Here is a 21479-nt window from a genome sequence, read left to right as displayed (position 1 = left end):
AAGTCTGGGACTGTCCAGCTTAGAAAAGAGATGACTAAGGGAGGGATATGATAGAAGCCTATAAAATCATGACTGGTATGGAGAAAGTGAATAGGGAATTGTCATTTACTCTTTCACATAACACAAGAACTATGAGTCACCCAATGAAATTAATAGGCAGCAGATTTAAAACACACATAAGGAAGTACTTCTTCACACACAGTCAGCCCGTGGAACTCATTGCCAGGGAATGTTGTGAAGGCAAAAAATTAAACTGGAGTAAAAAATATTAGGTAAATTCATGGAGGATAGGTCCATTAATGGCGATAAGCTAAGATAGTCACGGATGCCTCCACATGTGCTGGGGCTCCCTAAACCTTCAACTGTCAAAAGCTGGGACTGGAAAACGGGATGGATCACTTGAAATTGCCCTGTTGTATTCATTGTCTCTGAAGCATCTGGCACTGGCCGCTGTCAGAGACAGGATATTGGGCTAGATGGACCATTGGGCTGATCTAGTATGGCTGTTCTTATGGTGTTATGTACCAGGTAACTAGAGATGGGCTGAAACCAAAATTCTGATAAGAATAACTCAGATTTTGGCAAAGTCTGTATTTGGGTCCAAACTTTGCAGTTCTTCTTATTTTTTTCATGTATATTTTGATCAATTTGCTTTAAAAAAGTTCTGCAAATTCTTCAAAACATTTCCACAGATTTCGGTATATCTCCTACAAGTTTTCTGGGCTCTCATTAAGTGATGTGGCCTTGGTCTTTATTACTTTTCATAAAACATTTAAAGTTCTGTGTTTAGTAAGAGCTTTAAATACCGATAGTAGTACATTTAGTTTCTGTGTGTTGAAAGAATGAGATTAATACTTGTTCAGAACTGTAAAGCTTATTAATTTTGCAGTTTACATAGAGAAAGCTCTATGCTGCACTTTATAAAATGTCCACTGATCTGAAGTCCAGGACTTGGTATATTAAGTCCTGGAGCAATGTTAAAATAGCACTGATGACCCAAGGGACCACTGACAAAATTTCAGTATCTTCAAAAGCTGAGATTCTTATCTTTCATATGTTCTGTAATTCTAAACATGTTTTATGTTGGATATCTCTTCCTGATTCTCAGAATTCTGGCAGTGCCTTTGGGGGGAGGGATAGCTCAGTGGTTTGAGCATTGGCCTGCTAAACCCAGGGTTATGAGCTCAATCCTTGAGGAGGCCATTTAGGGATCTGGGCCAAAACATTGGGGATTGGTCCTGCTTTGAGCAGGGGGTTGGACTAGATGATCTCCTGAGGTCACTTCCAACCCCTATATTCTATGATTGTATGAATTACCACCAGATTGCAATGGCTATTATTCTGAAAGCTGTTAGAGCTAGAATTAATACTTACACTCTTTGAAAGGTGAGAATCCTAGCTTTTGAATCGTCTAAAGCAGAGGTGGGCAAACTACGGCCTGGGGGCCACATCCGGCTCTCCAGACATTTTAATCTGGCCCTCGAGCTCCTGCCAGGAAGTAGGGTCTGGGGCTTGCCCTGCTCGGGTGCTCCAGCCAGGGAATGGGGTTGGGGTCTTGCCCCATTCCGCACGGCTCCCGGAAGTAGCAGCATGTCCCCAATCCAGCTCCTACATGTAGCGACAGCCAGGGAGCTCTGCATGCTGCCCCTACCCCAAGCACCACCCCTGCAGCTCCCATTGGCCAGGAACTGCAGCCAATGGGAGCTGCAGGGGCAGTGCCTGGCTGCGCCTCCTCATAGGAGCCGGAGAGGGGACATGCCGCTCTTTCTGGGAGCTGCTTGAGGTAAGTGCTGCCCAGAGGCTGCTCCCCTGACCCCCTCCCATGCCCCAACTCCCTGCCCCAGCCCGGATCCCCCTCCCGCCCTCCAAACCTCTCGGTCCCAGCCCAGAGCACCCTCCTGCACCCCCAACTTGTCATCCTCAGAGCCCGCTGCCTCATCTTAGTAATAGCCCATGGAGGCATTGTGACTTAGACACCTTCCTGAGGCAAAATTTCCTCATGGTTTCTCCCTTGTTTGAGGGGGGTAGTAATTTGCTGCTGTCCTATACAAGCTGCAAATTTTCACATCCGAGGGCTGGCCAGTGGGCTAAGTCAAGGCTCTGCCCATTCCTCAGTCACTCAGGAATTAGGTATAATTCCACTCTTTTCCTTGAATGTGCATTTTCTCTGCAGAATCATTAGCAATCTGTACCATTATTCTGGCCACAACCATCCTTATGTGCACAACCCTGTGTATTTAGTTCCTTCTAAGAGTAGGAATAATCTGTGCAGAAAGATGTTCATAGAAATTCTTGACAAATATATGCGCCATAGCTACTTAGGAGACCTAGTGATGGCCAGATGGATTCTAGACAACATTCTGGCACTCTTTTTTGCTTTTAGCTGCTGACCACAGGTTTTCTAACATGTCTCTGTCCAATGTCAACCAGAATTTGACTCTCTGTATTTTATTTATTCTTTTTATTGTGGTTTAAGATTTTCAGAAAACAGATATTTCTACAATGGTATACATTTCCTGACTGTTTCTTATTGAAGAAACAAGGATTACTGGTGTAGGCTCTGTTAAGATGTACTCAAAGCAATTTTGGGAAACAACTGTTGTCATTTTTGCATACCCTTTCATGTTTCTTGGTTTGTTTCAATGCGATTCATCTTCCCAGGAGCATCATAACTTGTAATATAACAAATTATGGAGAAAAATAACTTGATTCTATAGTCTTTCTGTAACCTTGGAATTCGGTAGTCATGATTTTTTTCCTACTAGTGAGTCATGATTTACAAAGATGGACATTCTGTGAACATGGGAAAGATTTACAAAACTATCTCAAAACATTAGAGGAGAATTGTGAACCTCTGATAATGCAGAAAGTGAGAGATTACAAATTGCAGCAATTTGTTGAATTGAAATTCATATTAATTGAAGTAATTTCGATTAAATGCTTCAGCTTTCTGAACTGACTTATTTTGTGAATATTCAGCTGTCGCTATTTGCACTTGTTCTTTGTAAGAACAAATCGCAGACCTATTAGGTCATCTCCAACCCTAGCCAGTGCATTATTGTTTCTTACAGTAGATTCTTGAGTGCTTTCCAGTCTAGTATTTTAGACTTGAATGAGGGGACTTTTACCCATCCATGTAGGAGACCTTTGTTCAGTTTAATAGACCTCTGTATCTGTCTATATTCGGTTTTTCAGTAGTGTCTCTCGCCATAGTATCAAGGACCTTAGTGTCAGGAAATGTGTCTTGTTGTTCTGGATACCTTTTCCTTTGCTCATTTTAATCTTGTTATTCCTGATTATATCCCCTTGAGACCCCCTAAGGCTTTTTGGCTCTTACCCCATAATATGCTTGCAGATGGTTATCATGTTAGTTGTTTAATCAAATTATGTGTGTATGAAAAACCTGAAGTTATGATGTAGTTTTTATAATCTTTCCTGGGAAGCGAGTACTTCCAGCCCCCAGATCAGTTTTGATGCTCATCTCTGCACTCCCTCCAGTTTGCGTCTCTGAACTGTATGGTGGGGCAACAAATGTTGCTTGTTTCTTTGTTTACACATAGTACGTAAGGAATGTATTTAATTTCAAATAATTACAGTGAATTGTCTGTGGTATAAAGATCATGCATGAGCAGTTCATTGCAGCTGTTCAATATTCACAATTTAACTGTTATTTAGTATTGGTTGGATATAGAAATCATAGTGTATGTGTATATCTTCTAAGTAGATGTGTGAATCCCTTAGAATTAGGTTTCTTGTGTTAGACAAATTCAAAATTTGCTTTTCATGAATATTCTCAAACATTATTCTAAAATTAGATGTTTCCCTGAATATTTCTATAGTAAACTTGTTTCCTAGAATATTAATGGAAAACGAATGTAAGTGGGATTCAAACACGGTCAAAGTACATTTGTTAAATGTGAAAAAACAGTCGCTGAAATTCTCTGTTTTGTTTTTGTTGTCATCACCAGCTCTACTTAATGTACCCATTCCTATAGCTTAAAGTTAGTTGAAGTAACTAAAATGAGCATGGCTGGGCCCAATTATACAGTCTTCACTCACATGAGTAGTCCTATTGACTTCAAAAGCACAGAAATGAGAACCTGTAGTACCATAATAAAAAGAAAAATGTTTCTCCTCACTCAATTTCTTGACCTAAACTATCACAATAGAAATAGCTTCCGTAAATGAGTCTAAAAATGTATTTTAATCTAAGTAGTACTTTTAATGGGCTCTTATCCAGCTGAGAAAGCAGCCTGGAGTAGCTGGCCCACAGAATATTCAAGGGCCCCCCGACTATGCAGTCCCAAAGGCTGCTCTCTGTTCCAAGGGATTCTTTATATTTGTCAGGGAAGAACTCAAAATATTACCATGATAAAACAGCATCTTCTGCTCTTACGCAAGGGATACTTAAGGGCAATAAAGAAGATAGGTTATTGACCTGCTTGTTGAAAAGAATGCACGAAAACACTAATTCATAAAATTTGAACTCTGAACAGATGGTTGACAAATCTGGGCTATTCTCCAGTCCCCTATTTAGCTTCATTCATGGAAATTTAAAAGCTTTTATTGTCTTCTTACAGTGTTCAGTAAGTGATGAAGAACTTTAAAACTGGCAAGGTTGAGTTTACTGAGATATCTAGCTGCAAACTCAGTATTCAGATTACTGTTCTTGACATTCTTAAAGCTATCAAAAGTCTCACCTAATAAAGTACCTTTTGAAGGTTCTCTTCTTGAGCTGCAGGATTTTGTTGCATGCTTACTATCCAAATGACAGGTTTCAGAGTAACAGCCGTGTTAGTCTGTATTTGCAAAAAGAAAAGGAGTACTTGTGGCACCTTAGAGACTAACCAATTTATTTGAGCATGAGCTTTCGTGAGCTACAGCTCACTTCATCGGATGCATACCGTGGAAACTGCAGCAGACTTTATATACACACAGAGAATATGAAATTCTTTACAATTGTGTAAAGAGTTGTCACTTTGGATGGGCTATCACCAGCAGGAGAGTGAATGTGTGTGGGGGGGTGGAGGGTGAGAAAACCTGGATTTGTGCTGGAAATGGCCCAACCTGATGCTCACTTTAGATAAGCTATTACCAGCAGGACAGTGGGGTGGGAGGAGGTATTGTTTCATATTCTCTGTGTGTATATAAAGTCTGCTGCAGTTTCCACGGTATGCATCCGATGAAGTGAGCTGTAGCTCACGAAAGCTCATGCTCAAATAAATTGGTTAGTCTCTAAGGTGCCACAAGTACTCCTTTTCTTTTTACTATCCAAATGTCGCTAATATTTGTGATTATTTAATACTTACACAATGAACTTTGTATAGTAGCCAGATACATCAACAGCATTTTAAAAAGAAAAAAAGTTAATAGTAACCAGTGAGAGTTAGGTGCCTCAGTATCTTTGAGGATCTAGGCATTACTTTCTTATGTACTTGGGACCCCTCCTGCCACCCACCTGTGAGCATGTGGTGGGCTTGAATTTATACTTTGAGCTCCATCCAGCTTCTACAGCTGCTGTCCTATGAAAGCTCCACAATCCTTAATGGCTATGCAGCTGCAAATGCTGCCCTTGATTCCAAGAAATAATTACTTGGTAGTGCTATATGGCCTCATGCGACCTACCTCTTCCCACAGGAAATATAGTTGCTAAAATATCCCTAAGTGTCAAGCACCATCCCCAATGTTCTGAAATTTCCTTCATATTAGGAAATTCGTACTATAAATTAGGCTTCTTAAACACAACATATTTACTTTGAAGGCAGAGAGGGGCCACTTCAAACCTGGATAGTTCATTGCCATTCTAGATTATTATTTTAAATAGCATACACATTCATTTCTGAATTCTTTTAATGAACATGGCCTTGTTTCTAGAAACTTCCTGATCTGTATAGCTTAGACTTTCATAAAAGTAACACACAATTCCCCTCTTGCTTATGTGGCATATGTCCTTATCTGTCACAAATGACTGCACCACAACTAAAGGTGGGGCCGAATTTGTATGGGCTTACCCAAAGAAGGACAGCTCTGCTTTGTGGTGGTGGGGGGGTGGGGAGGAGAGGGAGAGAGGAAGAAGGTCAGAAACTGCTGCAAAAGGTGCTCGGTGGTCAACTTTGCAGCAATGACTCATCCCACCCCTCCCTCAGGAATGTGCATAAAGGAATGTGGGGCAAGTCTCTATGCATAGTTATTCCTTTCTGTGTATTCTCTAGTGTAGTGGTTACCAGAGTGATTGGTGGTCTGCAGAGCACTTGGTGGTGGTCTGTGGATGATGTTGAGTCTGCTCCTTGTTTCCGCCTCTTTCAATAATGTTCAGGATCTTCACTACAGTAGCAAACCTGGAGGCCTGTAAAAGTAGCTGGAAATTAGGAGCCAACTTAGACCATGTCTACACTAGCACTTATATCACCTGAACATTTGTCTTGCAGGGGAGTGAAAAAACACCCCTCTGAGTGATGTAAGTTTTGCCGGCATAAGTGCTTGTGTGCACAGCGCTATGTTGGCAGCAGACTCTCTCCAATTGACATAGCTACCGCCGCTCTTTGAGCTGGTTTTATTATGTCGATCGAGAGCTCTCTCATCGACATACTGCAACTATACGAGCGCTCTTACAGCAGCACAGCTGTATCTGTACAGTAGAGACATGGCACTAGATAGTACTCAGACCTATTGCTATACAATAAGAGAAGAGGAAACAGGAAGTTCTTTTGCCATTTTGGGTCACCAGTGGAAGAAGAATGTGCAAGGGAGAAATGAGCAAGGCAGTTGATCAAGTAGGTCAAGGGGAGAAGACCAGGTAGCTGGGCAACATGTCAAAAAGAGCAAGGAAAAAGGAAAACAAGAAGTAGATGATATAGAGAAGGAGCAGGCAACAGGGAGGGAAGCAGAAGGGAGATAAGGTAACAGAGGAACATGTGCAGAGGTTTGGGGAAGAGAGAACATAACCAATAGGAGGCAGAGATTAAAAGAACAGCAATTTTTTCAAATAAATGGTCAAAACAGCTATCACATTCAACAAAATACATCAAATGCTTTCCTAATATTTTTTGCTGAAGCAATTACTTTTGTCACCATGGGAATTCTGTGAGTGAGAAGGGAGGTCATCCTTATGATTGTGAGTGTGGATGTAAATGGGAGGTGTGGTATTCCACAAGACAGTCTCTCCATTAAGATGTGGTCTACCTTATGAAAAAGTTTGAGCTCCTCTCTTGCAATGTTTTGTCTGGTCTTGTTTTCTTCAGCTCCTAATTATTGTATTGCTCTTCTCAGAGCCTACTGACTGTCAGCAGCAGCATTTTTTGAGTAAGAAGGTCCCAAGAATTGATGCTGTATTCCCAACACACTCATCAGAGCCTTACATTTTTTACTTCCCTTTCCTCTGATGTTATGTCCCTGTGTGTGCAGTGTAAACCTGCATTGTCCTTTTGCTGCCCTATTGCATTGCAAATTTGTCCTTATTCCAGATGTACACCAGTGCAGCAGAGTAGTGATTGTGTGTGTGTGTGAGAGAGAATAACTTGTTCATACTGGATAAGTGTGTGTGTGTAAAAGTAAGTAAGCAATGGATTATGGGAAAACCAAGTCTTACAGGTGGGTTTTGCATTTAATTCTGAATGTGGCAAGTTTAGTGATCATTTTTAGCTCCTCTGGAAGTGAGTCCCATAGCCCAGGCCCAGCTCTTGTGGAAGTTCTCTCCTGTGTTCATGAGGTGTGTAGCAAAGCGAAGACTCACTGGTGTGGCACCTCCTGCTGGTCATCTGGGAATTAGCTCTTTTCCAGCTCAGAATGCCCTCTGCTGGCCAGTGACTCACCTGCCGCCCGCCTCATGTCCCTCCCGGACCCTGGTGCCACTTACTTTGGGGTTCTGCCCCAGCAGTACCCCCGCTCTGGGTCTCCCCTCCCAGGGAACCCACAACCCTCTCATCCACCTTGCTTCAGTGGCTACTGCCAGTCGTCATCCAGCCCCTGCTCACTGCGGCAAACTGCAGTCTGTCATGGCCACTCATCATTGGCAAGGAGGTTGGACCAGCTGCCTCTGCCTATCTCTGGGCTGCACCTCCCAGCTCCAGTACCTGCATAGGCCTTTACCAAGGCCTCAGCTTGGGGAGTTGCCAGGCTGGAGCTCCTCAGCTCCTCTGGCCTTTCCCCAGCCCTGAACACTCCAGATACCCTTTTCTCCCAGACAGCCAGGTCCTTCTCTCTCCACAGCTAGAGAGAGACTGACCCAGCTCCTCCCTGAGTCCTTACAACAGAGCCAGGTGTGGCCTGATTGAGCATGGCCCTAGCTGTGGCTGCTTCCCCAATCAGCCTAGCCTTTCACAGGAGCGGGGTTACTGCCCCGCTACAAGGTGCCCCCTTGTAGCTTCGAGTGGAATGTCATTGTCACGATAGGCCATGGTCATAGAGGGAGAAGCGATCTCTCAAGTAGCTAGGTACACTCTCATTGAGGGCTTTGAATATCAGGAAATAGACATTGATTTGAACTCTATATTCAACTGGGAACCAGTGCAGAGGTTGGAGTTTGAGGAGTTATGCTGATGGCCACCTGTGTAGAAAGTAAAAGGGTTGCTGCATTTATTGACCATCTTGGTCAGTTATGAGTAGGGCCCTACCAAATTCATAGCTGTGAAAAATGTGTCATGGACCATGAAATCTGCTCTTATGTGTGCTTTTACTCTATACTATACAGATTTCACAGGGGAGACCATCGTTTCTTAATCTGGGTGTCCTGACCGAAAAGGTGGTTGTGGGGTGATTGCAAGGTTATTTTACGGGGAGTCACGCTATTGCCACCCTTCTTCTGCACTGCTTTCAGAGCTGGGAGGCCGGAGGGCGGCGGCTATTGGCCAGGTGCCCAGCTCTGAAGGCAGCGCCCTGCCAGCAGCAGCGCAGAAGTAAGGATGGCAATACCATATCATGTCATCCTTACTTCTCCGCTGCTGCCTTCAGGGTTGGGCAGTCGGAGAGTGGTAGCTGCTGACCAAAGGCCCAGCAGCAGCACAGAAGTAAGGCTGGCAATACCATCCCATCCCATCCTTACTTCTGCATTGCTACTAGCAGTGACTCTGCCTTCAGAGCTGGGGTCCTGACCAGCAGCCACCACTCTCTGGCTGCCCAGCTCTGAAGGCAGCGTCGTTGACAGCAGCAGTGAAGAAGTAAGGGTAGCTGTAATGCAACCCCCCCCGCCCCCCGCCAATAAGCTTGCAACCCCCCGTTACCCCACCATGTTTCATTTACACCAACTAGATTATGATCACTTCTCATTTCTGTTTCTTCTTGCTTTTTTAATCCATTCTCTGTGTGTTGGTTATGCGGCTTGAGGGTAGTCAAATATTTCAATAAAGTACTCCCTTCCTGCAGGATAATTTAACAAACATGCTATTACAAAAAGAGTGCCAGTGTATTAAAGCTGATCCTGGTAATTCCAGTTTCCAATGTGTCTGTAGTCTATCAAACCAACTTTAGGTTAGTTCTGCTCTGGAGGTTAATTCTTGTCCTCTTAGCTTTGTGTGGACCTCCTTTTGAGTTTTTTACTTTCCATTAGGTCAACCTTTTTCAGAGCCATTTGTTCTGTTTGCAGTGAGATCCTGTTACAAGGTCGATCTCTGAGCTAAATTTGCCATTTCAGAAGGCCAAGATGGTGTGAGGACTCCTCTTCTATCTTCCATTCATAGAGGAAATTACTCTTCTCTCCCTATGATCCTTCCCAATAAGAAAAAGGAGGATAGGAAATTGCATTTCTTAGATCTGAAGAGTGCACTAAAGGTTTATTTATATACGACTATTTCTTATAGGAAGTCAGACAAACTTTTTGTTTTTCTTGGATAAGAAATAAAGAGACAGTTTTTAAGGCATCCTTGGCTAGTTGCATTGTTTCATCTACGTTTGAGGCTTATAGGCAAGCTGGGAATGCTCCTCCATCTTCAGTTAAAGCTTACTCTGCTAGAACTATCTCTGGGCACTAAAAGGGAAAGACTTGCTATAAGATAGATGTGTGACGGGGGCCTAGAGTTCTGTTCCTTGCTCTGTTAAACATTACCAGTTTGGACTTTAGGGCATCTGCTCAAATTTCTTTCTGGAAAAGGGTACAGCAAGCATTGTCTCAGCCAGTAATTTTGGCTTTGTTTATTAGTTACATGACTTGTACAGAACACAAATAAGACTTATAAAATGGTTCTGTTAGTTCTTCTTTATCAGTACAGAGATTTGGTATTAGAACTTTGTTTTAGTGAATTTGGGATTGTCTGTCTTCTCAGCATTTTTAGTTTCTCAAAATTGGAGGATCGATTGTTATGGGCTTCATCCCATTTAAATTAAACAAAAGAATATGGGACCTTGGATTCAGTTTTGGCTGCTTCAACTGATGATTGAAGGGGTTAAACCCCGTAGCCCCAGAATTTTACAGTAGAAGTAGTCATTTTACAGTTCTTTTTCTTCCTGTTCTGTCAGAGGACAACTCCTCCTTCTATATTAGGCCATATCTACACTAGTGATCTTAAAGTGGCACAACTGTACCGGTGTAGCTCTGTTGCTGTCAGATTGCTTGTATAGATGCTATATGACGACGGGAGAGAGCTCTCCCATCAACCTAATTAAACCACCTCCAATGAGCAGCGGTAGCACTGTCCACATCGGCGCTTCTGTCAGTGTAACTTATGTCGCTCAGAGGGGTGGTTTTTTCACATAAGTTATACTGACAAAAGTGCTGGTGTAGTCATGGCCTTATTTTGTATGGTGGAAGCATATGTTACTTCATCTGAGTCAAATGAAAGCTCTCCTTCTCCTCCTTTCCTGCTTATGTTTAATGGCTGCCTGTAAAACTCTGCCACTTTTAAATAGGAGGTCACCTCTCATTGCAAAGCTTTGTGCATTTAAACTCACTTCTGTACACCAAGGCCTGATCCAGCGACTGTAGTAGTTACTCTTAAGTGCTTCTTAGGTGGAGCAGGTAACCCTTCCTGTGTGTGTGGGGGGGGGGGGGGGGAGGAGGGCGTGGATTTAAATGCTGGCCAAGCCACTCTTGCAATTCAGGGGGCAACTCCCTTTTCCGTTAAGCCAGACAAAGGGCCACATCGCTTAATATGCCATGAGAGCATTGTTTCAGTAATCTCTTCTTGCTCCAGTGCCAGTTGCTAGTGAAGGATGTTGGAGATTACCATCACTGAAACGGTCTTAAATTCTCGTTCCTATTCCTAATCCCTCTTGCCTCATATCACTTGTTCCCTGAAACAGTGCCTGCCCCTGCTCTTAAAGGGCCAGCATTCCCTGTCACTTATTTTTAAGTTTATAGTTGACAGCTTAACAGAATTTTCAAACTGTACGTGCTCAGTGCAGCATTATTATTATTAACTGTTATTTTTAAAGCAGTTATTTTAAACCTAGCAAAGCAAAGTCTCTTCAGTAAGGCTTATTTTCTATAACCAAATTTGAGTTTCAAAGTTCAGCCAGTTTTTTATTAGCTTCATATAAAAGACCGGTGTGTGTGTGTGTGTGTGTGTGTGTTTTTTTTTTTGTCTTTTTACAATGTAAAAATTAAAATGTTTGATACATTCCCCTCCTTTCTCTTGTTTGTCAAGAATTCTAAAGCAACTGATGGGTTTTGCTTACTCATGAGAAAAATTAACCTTTAGTGAAGGGCTGAAATCTGCCATTCCATCCAGAAGTGAAAGTTCCACAAACCTGAAATATGAGTCTCAAACATTAGCTTCTAATGGAAACTGTTGTTGTTCTGCAGCCTTAACCTTAGACCGTGTGACCAACTCAATAGATGTAACTAAGATATTTTAAATAATTGTTTGCAAACTTCTGCATATAGTTAGCTATAATGTCTTGGTTTTTTTCTTAGGGATATCAAGGAATAGCAGGAACTCCAGGTGCTCCAGGATCCCCAGGGATTCAAGTAAGCTCCTTTTGTCTTTTCTACAAAGTGGATATCTAAGCCAAATCCTGTAAGTACTCATACTATTTCCATTTATTTCATTGAGAGTCCAGAGTGTGGAGCACTTGCAGGATCTGGTCCTTATCTGTAAAAGAAATGAGTAAAAGAACTTAAATGTGTTTATTTTTTTCTCTCTTAGGGGCCCCGTGGCTTACAGGGTATCAAGGGAGAGGCAGGGAGAGATGGTACAAAGGTAAAAAGTTACTTTAATATTTACAATCCTTGCTTAGTACAAGTAAGGGCCTTGGTATTTCCATGTGAAACTAGTTTAAAAGTTGTTTACTACCAAGACAATAAAGCCAGAACTGGAATTCTATGCTTAGGATATTATTTCCATTCTTAATAAGATGTATTATCTTTAAAATATTGGTGTGTATATGTATATGTGTGTGTGTGTGTATACATATATATAAAGTTAAGACCTTTAATGTGACTGCTAATTTCATTTTTAAAAGGTGTAGCAGATGGAAAGTGATATTGACAACCTGCTATTCAGGCATATATCTATGATTAATGAAATTGCTCTTTTCCATCTCTTTTCTTTCTTCAGGCCCAAAGATAGCCCTAATTCAACAAAGCAGGTTGTTCAATCTTAAGGCCCCTGTTCAGCAAAGCACTTAATCATATGCTTCAAGTTAAATATGTGCTTTGCTTCATTGGGGCTCTCATGTTAAACAAAACTGTTCAGTTGGTAATGGGCAATATTCAGTAATGATTGTATTCCTTTTTTTTCCCATTTTTCCCATTTCAGAGAGTTAGACATTAAAGATGAAAAAGTGTATTCCCCTGCCACTGGAGGATTGTCTTAAAATATATTTTCTCATGCTTTGTCCAGCCTAGCTTGAAATGTGCCAAGATGTGCCTAGCTTGAAATGTGCCAAGATGTGGGGCTTCCACCACTTTTCTCAGAAAATTTTTTGACTGTAGAGTAGTTCTCACCATTAGGAATGTTTTCCTGATATTTGGCCTAAATTTTTATTTCTTAATTTCATCCCATTACTTCTAGGCGTTTCCACATTGGCTAATTTAAAGCTAGGCATTTCCGTTGCTGACTGTTTTAGTTAATCCATAATTAAATGAACATAAATTATGGCTACATTCACTTTTAATCAAGGGCAATGGAAGTCTTAAGATTGTTTTTACAAGAGCTGCAGATACTTTACTCTTAAATATGTACAGTTAGTATTTAAAACTGCCTGTTTTAAACACTTAATTACACGTAGGAAGACATGCCTGATAGTATGATCTTATAAATTGTTATTACTCGGGTCAGCATCCTGTCATATGTGAATGTGTGGGTGGACCTGTGCACCAGTGTAGAGGCCCCCTGGACTCTGCACAGGCCCAAGTTACTGCCTGAATGAACCTTGACATTTAAGTCAACTTCTTCATGAAAAAGGTCCCTTTCCTTGTGTTTTTCTGTATTTTATTGCTTTTAAGAAAGTATTTGTCCATTCTTTTTTGATTGTGGATCAGTGTGGATCCCATTGTAATTGCTCCTGCACATGAAACTGGATTATTTTCACTAGCAGTGTCCATCAGGGCTCTGTATGCAACCTGTGCCATTTGGTGCACCCACATGAGAGCATAAAGGGTGGGATGACCATGATCCTTCCCCGGTTCCATCTTACTCCCCGTAAGTAAGCAAGAAGGAACCTGGCAGTGTCCCTATCCGCTGAAAACTCTAGCATGAGCGATCTTTTTCTAAACTTCTGAAACATTTCAGAACAGCCTTCTCTCCTTCACTTACAATTTCTTGGACTGAATAATCCTCTTCTGGATGGCAATTTTAAACAGATATGCCTTGGCCATAAAGACCTCTTTATACAATGACTTCAAGATGGTAGGCTCAGAACCTGTGGACTTCAAGTCTTGCTAATTGGATGGACTAACTTTTCTTAAAGACTAGCATAGCAAGTGTCTCTTCTGGGCAAATCCCACATCCCAAGCAGATGCCTTTTTGTTCTTCACTCAAACCAGAAAGTCACAATATGCCAGACTCAGGTTGCATCTCTTAGAACAATCTATGAGAGTGGCATTGGACTCCGAAGTTCTGGGCTCAAAAACTCCATACTAGTCAAACCATCCAATGCTCCATAGAGAAGTCAGGATGATTACTAAGGCTTCAGTAAAGAAATCAGATCTAAGTAAGGAGCTGGTACTGACAGCAAGATCAAATCTGGGTATCACGACCATCAGTATTGAAGGTGATGCTACAGATTTCGAAGAAGGCCGTAGAAAGAGGCTGCTCAGAACACTGGGGCAAGAGCTTGAGGAAGAGCTCTGTCTTTTCACTTAAATAGAAACAGGGAGGCATTGGAAGATTAATCCTCCAAAGCTTGTCTGGCACTGAAGCAAAGCAAAATGGAGCAGACTGTGATACAGCAGACTCCATCAGTACTGGACCCATGGCACTACTTATGGAGGAGCCAGATCTCTCATCACTGTTGCGAAGACATCTGTTCTTGCCAGCATCAAATAAGGCCTGTCCCCCATATAGTCCATGAGCGGTACTGCCTGAAGATCATAGATAGCTGGATTATCAGTCTAAAGAGAGACCAAGCTACAGTAGAAGACCTTAACCTCCTTAGCTCGAGCCACGCACTCCACTGTGACCGCATGGCAGCTAATTTGATGGCTCAGCTGAGAGCCGCACAAAGACCAGTCAATTGAGTGCTTCTTTTGGTAGCTGCCTCGCCTTGTTACACTGGACGTGGCTGGATGTCACCAGTGACAAGTCTGGTAAACAAGAAAATGAGGTGTTTGTATACCAAACCGCAGAACTTGTTTAACAGTGTTTAATGTTTGACAGTGACTAGGTTACATTAACACCTGTGGCCTATATATTCCATCTAAATTAATATAACAGAACTATTTGCCAGAGCTGAGAATGCCAAATGCAGAATCTTTTGTTCCAGGGGCAGCATGGGTCTAGGATCTCTGCTGGATACTTTTTTTTTTTCTCTGCTGGTCTTGAGGTTTCCTCTTCACCTTCCCACCAATCCCCTTGATCCCCAGAGACAAAGCTACTGTTATCATCATAGTCCCATACTGGCTGAGACAGTTTTGGCCATCAGACTGACTCTGAATGGGAGGTTGACTGGACATTTCCTTTCCTTCTTGACCAGACATGCTGTCTCAGGACCACAGTCACATTTAAAAATGTTATTAAAGCTAATGTTAAAAAAAATTATATAATACATAGGTTGGGAAAAGAGTGTCTGTATGTCTGGGTATAGTGTTTAGATTATCCACAAATACAAAGTTACAGTAGTTTTTAAAAAGTCATATGATACATAGAGTATATAATCAGCAATAACCCAAATTTAGGTGAATAGATTTAACAATACAGTTTAGATATTAGAATCCGAATACTTGGTGTGGCGAGGCGAAGACTCACCGGCGTGGCACCTCCTGTGGTTGTCTGGGCATTAGCTCTTTCCAGCTCCGGAGTGCCCTCTGCTGCTGGCCCTGTATCCCTCCCGGACCCCGGTGCCCTTTACTTGGGGTTCTGCCGCAGCAATACCCCCACACTCTGGGTCTCCCCTCCGTGGGGAACCCCCAACCCTCTAAACCCACCTTGCCTCAGTGGCTCCTGCCAGTCATCGTCTAACCCCTGCTCATTGGGGCAGACTGCAGTGTAATGGCCACTCATCATTGGCAAGGGGTTAGGACCAGCTGCCTCTGCCTATTCCCAGGCTGCCCCTCTGCCTTTCTGGGCCTTTACCAAGGCCTGCAGCCTGGGGGTTTACCAGGCTGGAGCTCTCCAGCTCCCTTTGCCCTTCGCCAGCACAGCACAGCACAGCTCTGCTCTGCTCTGCTCTAGGTACCCTGCTCCCAGGCAGCTAGCCCTTCCCACTCCAGAGCTAGAGTGAGACTCCTCCAGCTTCTGGCCCACAGCCCTCTCATAAGGGCCAGCTGGGCCCTGATTGAGCTGGCCACATCTGTTCTAACTCACAGCTTCCCCCAGCTGTTCTCACTCCTCTTCCCCCAGCTGCAGCCCTCTCCAGGGCTGCTTTAACCCCTGGAGGGCTGGAGCGGAGTGACCACCCCTCTTCACTCTGGTACATCACTCATGAAAAGTTGTACAGAGATTTGGTTGTGGAAAGCAAAGTATATCAATGAGTGGAATTTTTCCCTTAGTAATTGAGAATTAGGTAGGTTGTCCATTTAGAAACTACAATCCATGAGGAAAGTATTTATTACTTTCCTGACTGCGCTTCTCATCGGCAGTCCAGCTCATCCCTCCTGGTATTGCCGATGTCCAGTGACGTGTTCTAGGTAGATGTCCCTCGACTACCTGATAGTGTCTGACACCATGAGTTGCCGCATCAGCCAAGCGTAGCGGTGACTGATTCCGCATTCTCTCAGCACTCGCTCATTACTGTGGTCCCATGCGCCTAAGGCTCCGATGATCGGTGCGTGTATCTGGACCTGGTAACCCTTAGCTCTCAAGGTTTCAACCAGAGGGGCATATTTCTCTACCTTTTGAGCTCTTGTATCTCATGGAGCTTTTTTTCAGAATGTTCATCGTATCACCTTACTGTCAAGATGATCTTCTTTGTTGTCATCACATTGGCAGAGTCAGCAACATCCAAGCACTCATGGTGTTACCCCCTCAAAATGGATTTTTGGGCATCCTGGAATAATCTATGTATTGCCCCCTTAAGTTGTCCTTCCTGAGATATAAGTTTCTGGGATTGTTAAGCAAAAATATTAGAGGACATGGGTACAACGTTCCGATAATTGTCACAGGCACTATTCTTTTCCAAATCAAAGTTTATTTTTATGAATGTAGCTAATAATCCCTAATACAGTATATCCTAAAAATCCTAAACAAGGGACAAAATCCCTTAACATAAATTCCTTATTACAAGTTTAAAGAGCATTCAAACTACAATAGCATTTAGTTAAGTGATTCTAAGCGAAACACTTTGTTACAAATGGCTAGTTTGGAACAAATCACTGACAGCCAATGTTCCCTCTAATTTTTTCCACCCATGTGCGGAATAAATTTTGTTATGTGCACCGAGGTAATGTGTGGATGTGTGCCACAAGTAGAAACAAAAAACCTAGATATATATATTTTTAAAAGGTTAAGTAGGGATAATTACTCCAGCCAGGACAGGTTAGGCATTTTAGAACTCGCTACTCAAAGAATTAAATTTAAATGTAAGAGAAATAAAAAATATGAAATGCATAGACCAGTCAAAACACAAAAATAACACACTTTTTGAAAGAATAAAATGACAGAGCATATATGTGCATTGCAGGAAGTACCAAGAAGTGTGTGTTGGTAGGTGAGTGTGAGAAAGAGACTCTGTGTGTGTGTGTGTGTGTGTGTGAGACAGAGGCTGCATGTATGTGCTTGACACAGTGTTTGACACTGTGTGTGACACAGACAGTATTTGTGTGTATGTGTGACAGTGCATGTGACAGAGAGTGTGCAACAGTGTGACACAGAGAATGTGTGTGTCACAGGGACAGTGTGTGTGCTAGCTGCTGGGAAAGTTTGAGAGACACCCTGCGCTGTCTCTCTAAGACACTCACTGAAAGCTCTCCTGCTCTGTCCTGAGATCTGTTGTCTCCACTCCCCTGTGGAGATGGGATACATGGGGAAGGGGAGAGAGAGAGTGTGTGTGAGAGAGACAGACTGTGTGAGCAGACTATTGGGGAAATCTCAGAAACAGTGCACTGTCTCTTTAAGAAAGGCACTCAGACACTCACCCTTCTGGGCATCAGCTCTGAGTCCTGAACCAGGCTATGTCCCCTGCCTCTCACCTGCTCTGCGGAGATGGGGTACAGGAGTGGGAGGACACCCTGACATCGGCACCGTCCCCCCCTCCCATGCTCTTCACTACCAGCAGGAGGGTCCTGGGAGCAGCTGCAGGACAGAGCAATGTGGGGGAGGGCACCTGAACACGTGCTCCTAATCAGGTGGGCAGTACTTAAATTTCCTGCACAGCCGCTCAGGCGCGTAGCTTACAGGGAACACAGCTGACAGCAGTTATTAAGTTACGCTTGGGGGAATTCTGCACCAAAAAAATTAAAAATTCCGCGCACAGTATTTTAAAATGCAGGGAAAATTGCATATTTTATTTGTCAAAATAACACCATATAATCATGCCAGTTTCAATTATTTTGTAATTTATTTCAAAATACTTATCAGCAACTATATGTCGGTAATAGTACAGACACACAAAAAAATTCCCCCAGCAGTAGGGAATTAAGGAAACCCATACAACAACAACCCAATTCCTGTTTCTCTGCCCCCGTTCCGCAAAGAGCCCAGCAGGGGGGCCAGACACCCACACCCCCTACCTCCCAGAGCCTACCTGTGGTGCGACCCCAGCCCAGACGTCCACAGTCCCTCCCCACTAGAGCCCAGGATCCAGAAGGAGAAACAGCCTGATGCTGGGTCCCGGGCTTGTACAGTGTTTCCTGCACACTGCCTGCTTCCTCCAGAGCATGCTGGGTACTGCAGCTGCTGGGAACCCTCCAGCTCCCTCCACCTCTCCCTGGCAGTGTTTTCTATTTCTGAGCAGGGCTCTGCTGGGTTCAGTGCCCCCTAGTGGCGGCCAGCAGCTCTGCAGCCCATTTCTGTGGGAGGAAAAGGAAATTCTGTGCATAACATTAATTTCTGTGCAAATTCTGAATTGAGCAGTGGCTCAGAATTTCCTGAGGAGTATTAAATTGTACTTGGTTTTATTTAAGTAAAGTACAGTAGTCACCAATTTTGCACATGCTCACTGCTGTTTATCTCAGAGCTGTGATTCTGCTGATCCACACACACACATTTGGCCTTTTGCCAAGGCGCCATCTTAGAAATTATGGACTTTCTGCCAATTGACTATCGGCAGCTTCCACCTTAGAGTGAAGTAGTTCCAGCTTGTTCAGAATAGAGATCAGGCAGACAAAGTGGAGGCTGGAGAATTTCTCTAGTAACAATGGCTGGACCACCATACATGTCATTTCATGGGGACAAGGTGTTGATGAGACTTTGCCCCCAGTTCATTCTTCAGGGAGTCTCGGAATTCCACCTCAGTTAGTCAATTGCCTTATGGTGTGCTCTGAAACCTCATTCTTCTCCAGGAGAGAGGAAACTTCACACACTGGAAGAGTTTCCAGAATGCTACTGTGCCGCCTAGACAGGACTAAGCCCTTCGGGCTCTCTTCCAGTGTCCTTGTGATCATATCGGGTGTATCAAAAGGTCAGGTGATCTCTTCATAGACACTCTCCAAGTGGGTTACATGGTGCATTTTACCTGTTACCAGCTGGCTGATGAGGATCTCTTTCCAAAAGTCAAGGCACACTCCACCAGAGCACAGGCAACCTTGTTGGCCTGCTTCAAAAATGTGCCTATATCAGAGATCTGTAAGACAGCCACATGGAATAACCTGCTGACCACTTGCTGCAGGGACTTGATGTGGCAACCAGGGAAGATCCTAATTTTAGAAGAGCAGTACTTCAATCTTTATTGAACACATCTGATACTCCTCAGATCCACCATCTGGGAGAAGATACTCCTTGCCAATCACATACAGTGGGATCCACACTGTTACATACTTGAAGAAAGAACAGTTACTTATCCTACAATAAGTGTGGTCCTTCAAGATGTTAAAGTCAGTGTAAAACTCATGACCCTCCTTACACCCTCGCACGGGAACTTGAGGAGCATGCACAACCCTAATGGACACTGCTAGCAAAAAGAATCCAGTCGCAGATGCATGAAGTGCATTCTCACCTACGGAGCCGCAATGACTACAACTTGAAGAACCACAGGTACAGTATAGTAAGTAGGTGTATTATCTTACATGGTTCAGAATGGGTTTAACACCTCTCAGGGGGTGTCGAACATTTCTCCAGTTCAGGCCTATTGTTCATACCTTCTTATCTTATACCTGAAATATTACATAAAATCACTAAGTGGGCAGCATAATTTAGTCTAAATTTTCTCCTCTGTTGTCTGAAACTAATGTAAATGTGTTAAATTTAAAGTTAGTGGATTTAAGTAGAGACAAGCCATGATAACTGGCCATGAAAGTAAGTGTTCAAATGCTCTGTTGGCTGATTAAAATAAAATCCGTCTACTGAAATATCTTTCTCTAGCTTTTTAAGGTCAGGTGACAGCGGGATACAATTTAGCCTCTGTTAGAATAGCTCAAGTGAGCTTGAAAATAATAATCAAATAAATATCTCCAGTATCAATAGCAAAAGCACTGAGAATCCTGACATCTGGCAGTTGCAATGACAATAGGAAGGCCAAACTCATAAACAAAGCTAAGCTCATGACGCTTTCCTACAGAAATGTGGACAACTTAATTTTTTTATGGCCAATTGCTTTTATCACATTTTTTTCTGTAAAAAGGGAACTGCTTATTTGAACTGCCTATATGTTTGTTTGTTTTTAAAATGTCTCTAATACTGTACATGCTCACAAATGCTCACCCTTTTCACTAGGGGGTGGGGTTTTAATGAGATCAGCAGGGAAATGAGCAGCCAGGATCTTTGATAGTGTCAGGTGGGGTCTATGTGTATGAAAGCATGCCTCCTACATGGCACTTGCTCCCCATGGCATAGCAATGGACAGAATTGAGGGCAGGACTCTGACCATTCCTAGGGGCTAAGATTGGCTAATGTGTGTTTGTGAGATGCTGATGAGCAATGTACAAAGGGTGATGGCAGTATACAATTGTTGTAAACATATGTCTGTTGGTTATATGCACATACGTGTGTTCATATGTACAATACATAACTTTAGTTTTCTAATTACATAAAGAAATGTAAACTGCTAACTATCTGAGGCAGTATAGGCATTGTGGGCCTTGAGGAGAGAACTAATGTAGCATTAAAAATAATTATCAAATTCATGTAAAATTGGCATCACTAACATCATGTTGTTCAGACTGGGTCTTCTCCAAAGCCTCGGGAAGTCAGTGGGAATTGTTCCATTTACTTCAGTGGGTTTGGATCAGGCCATTTCGTTTTAAGTCTCTTCCTGGTTTGTTAATCACTTGGGTTATGAAAATATTATTTTATGTTATATATACATATTTTAATATATTTGTTGTTTTAGGGTGAGCATGGATTTCCTGGTTTTCCTGGATTACATGGGATGCCAGCATCAAAGGTTGAAATCAAAAGCTTCTTGTAAAATATCCATCCATTTTGGATTATTCCAAAACTTCTTTTCATAGCTTTTAAAAGTGATTTTAGTTACCACTATGTGTAATATTTAAATTTATCTATAAACACAGATAAGAGGCGAGACTAATACTGATAATGTTTTATTTCTGTTGGCTTTCGATCATGTTGTGTATGAATTGCTTTGAATTTTGATTTTAATAAAACTAAGAGCCCTCTTCTCTGCAAATAGTATTCAAATGATAGAATCATTGATTATACTCAGGTTCCTCAGGTCATTCAGTTTGACCCCCAGCATTTTGAAGAACTTTCTTGCACTAATTCCTTGAAAGTCTTATTTAACATGTTCTACAATGAAGTTGTCTCAATTACATCCCTTGCTAGTGTGTTCAACTG

The 21479-nt window shown here is 42.6% G+C and overlaps 1 protein-coding gene across 3 annotated transcripts in view; it reads left to right on the top strand.

Moving 5' to 3' along the window:
• COL21A1 (collagen type XXI alpha 1 chain) overlaps positions 1-21479 on the top strand; it is a 194401-nt gene that overhangs the window by 88982 nt on the left and 83940 nt on the right. For all 3 annotated transcript variants that reach the window (XM_075126475.1, XM_075126476.1, XM_075126477.1), the window contains exons 10-12: positions 11846-11899; positions 12078-12131; positions 21016-21069. In XM_075126475.1, the coding sequence (XP_074982576.1) occupies positions 11846-11899; positions 12078-12131; positions 21016-21069 (162 nt within the window). The remainder of the gene's footprint in view (positions 1-11845; positions 11900-12077; positions 12132-21015; positions 21070-21479) is intronic.

The sequence above is a fragment of the Caretta caretta genome, chromosome 3 (assembly GCF_965140235.1).
Source record: "Caretta caretta isolate rCarCar2 chromosome 3, rCarCar1.hap1, whole genome shotgun sequence".
Classification (NCBI taxonomy): Eukaryota; Metazoa; Chordata; order Testudines; family Cheloniidae; genus Caretta; species Caretta caretta.
The sequence above is the reverse complement of the archived record's forward strand: the minus strand, read 5'-3'. Positions and strand labels throughout refer to the sequence as shown.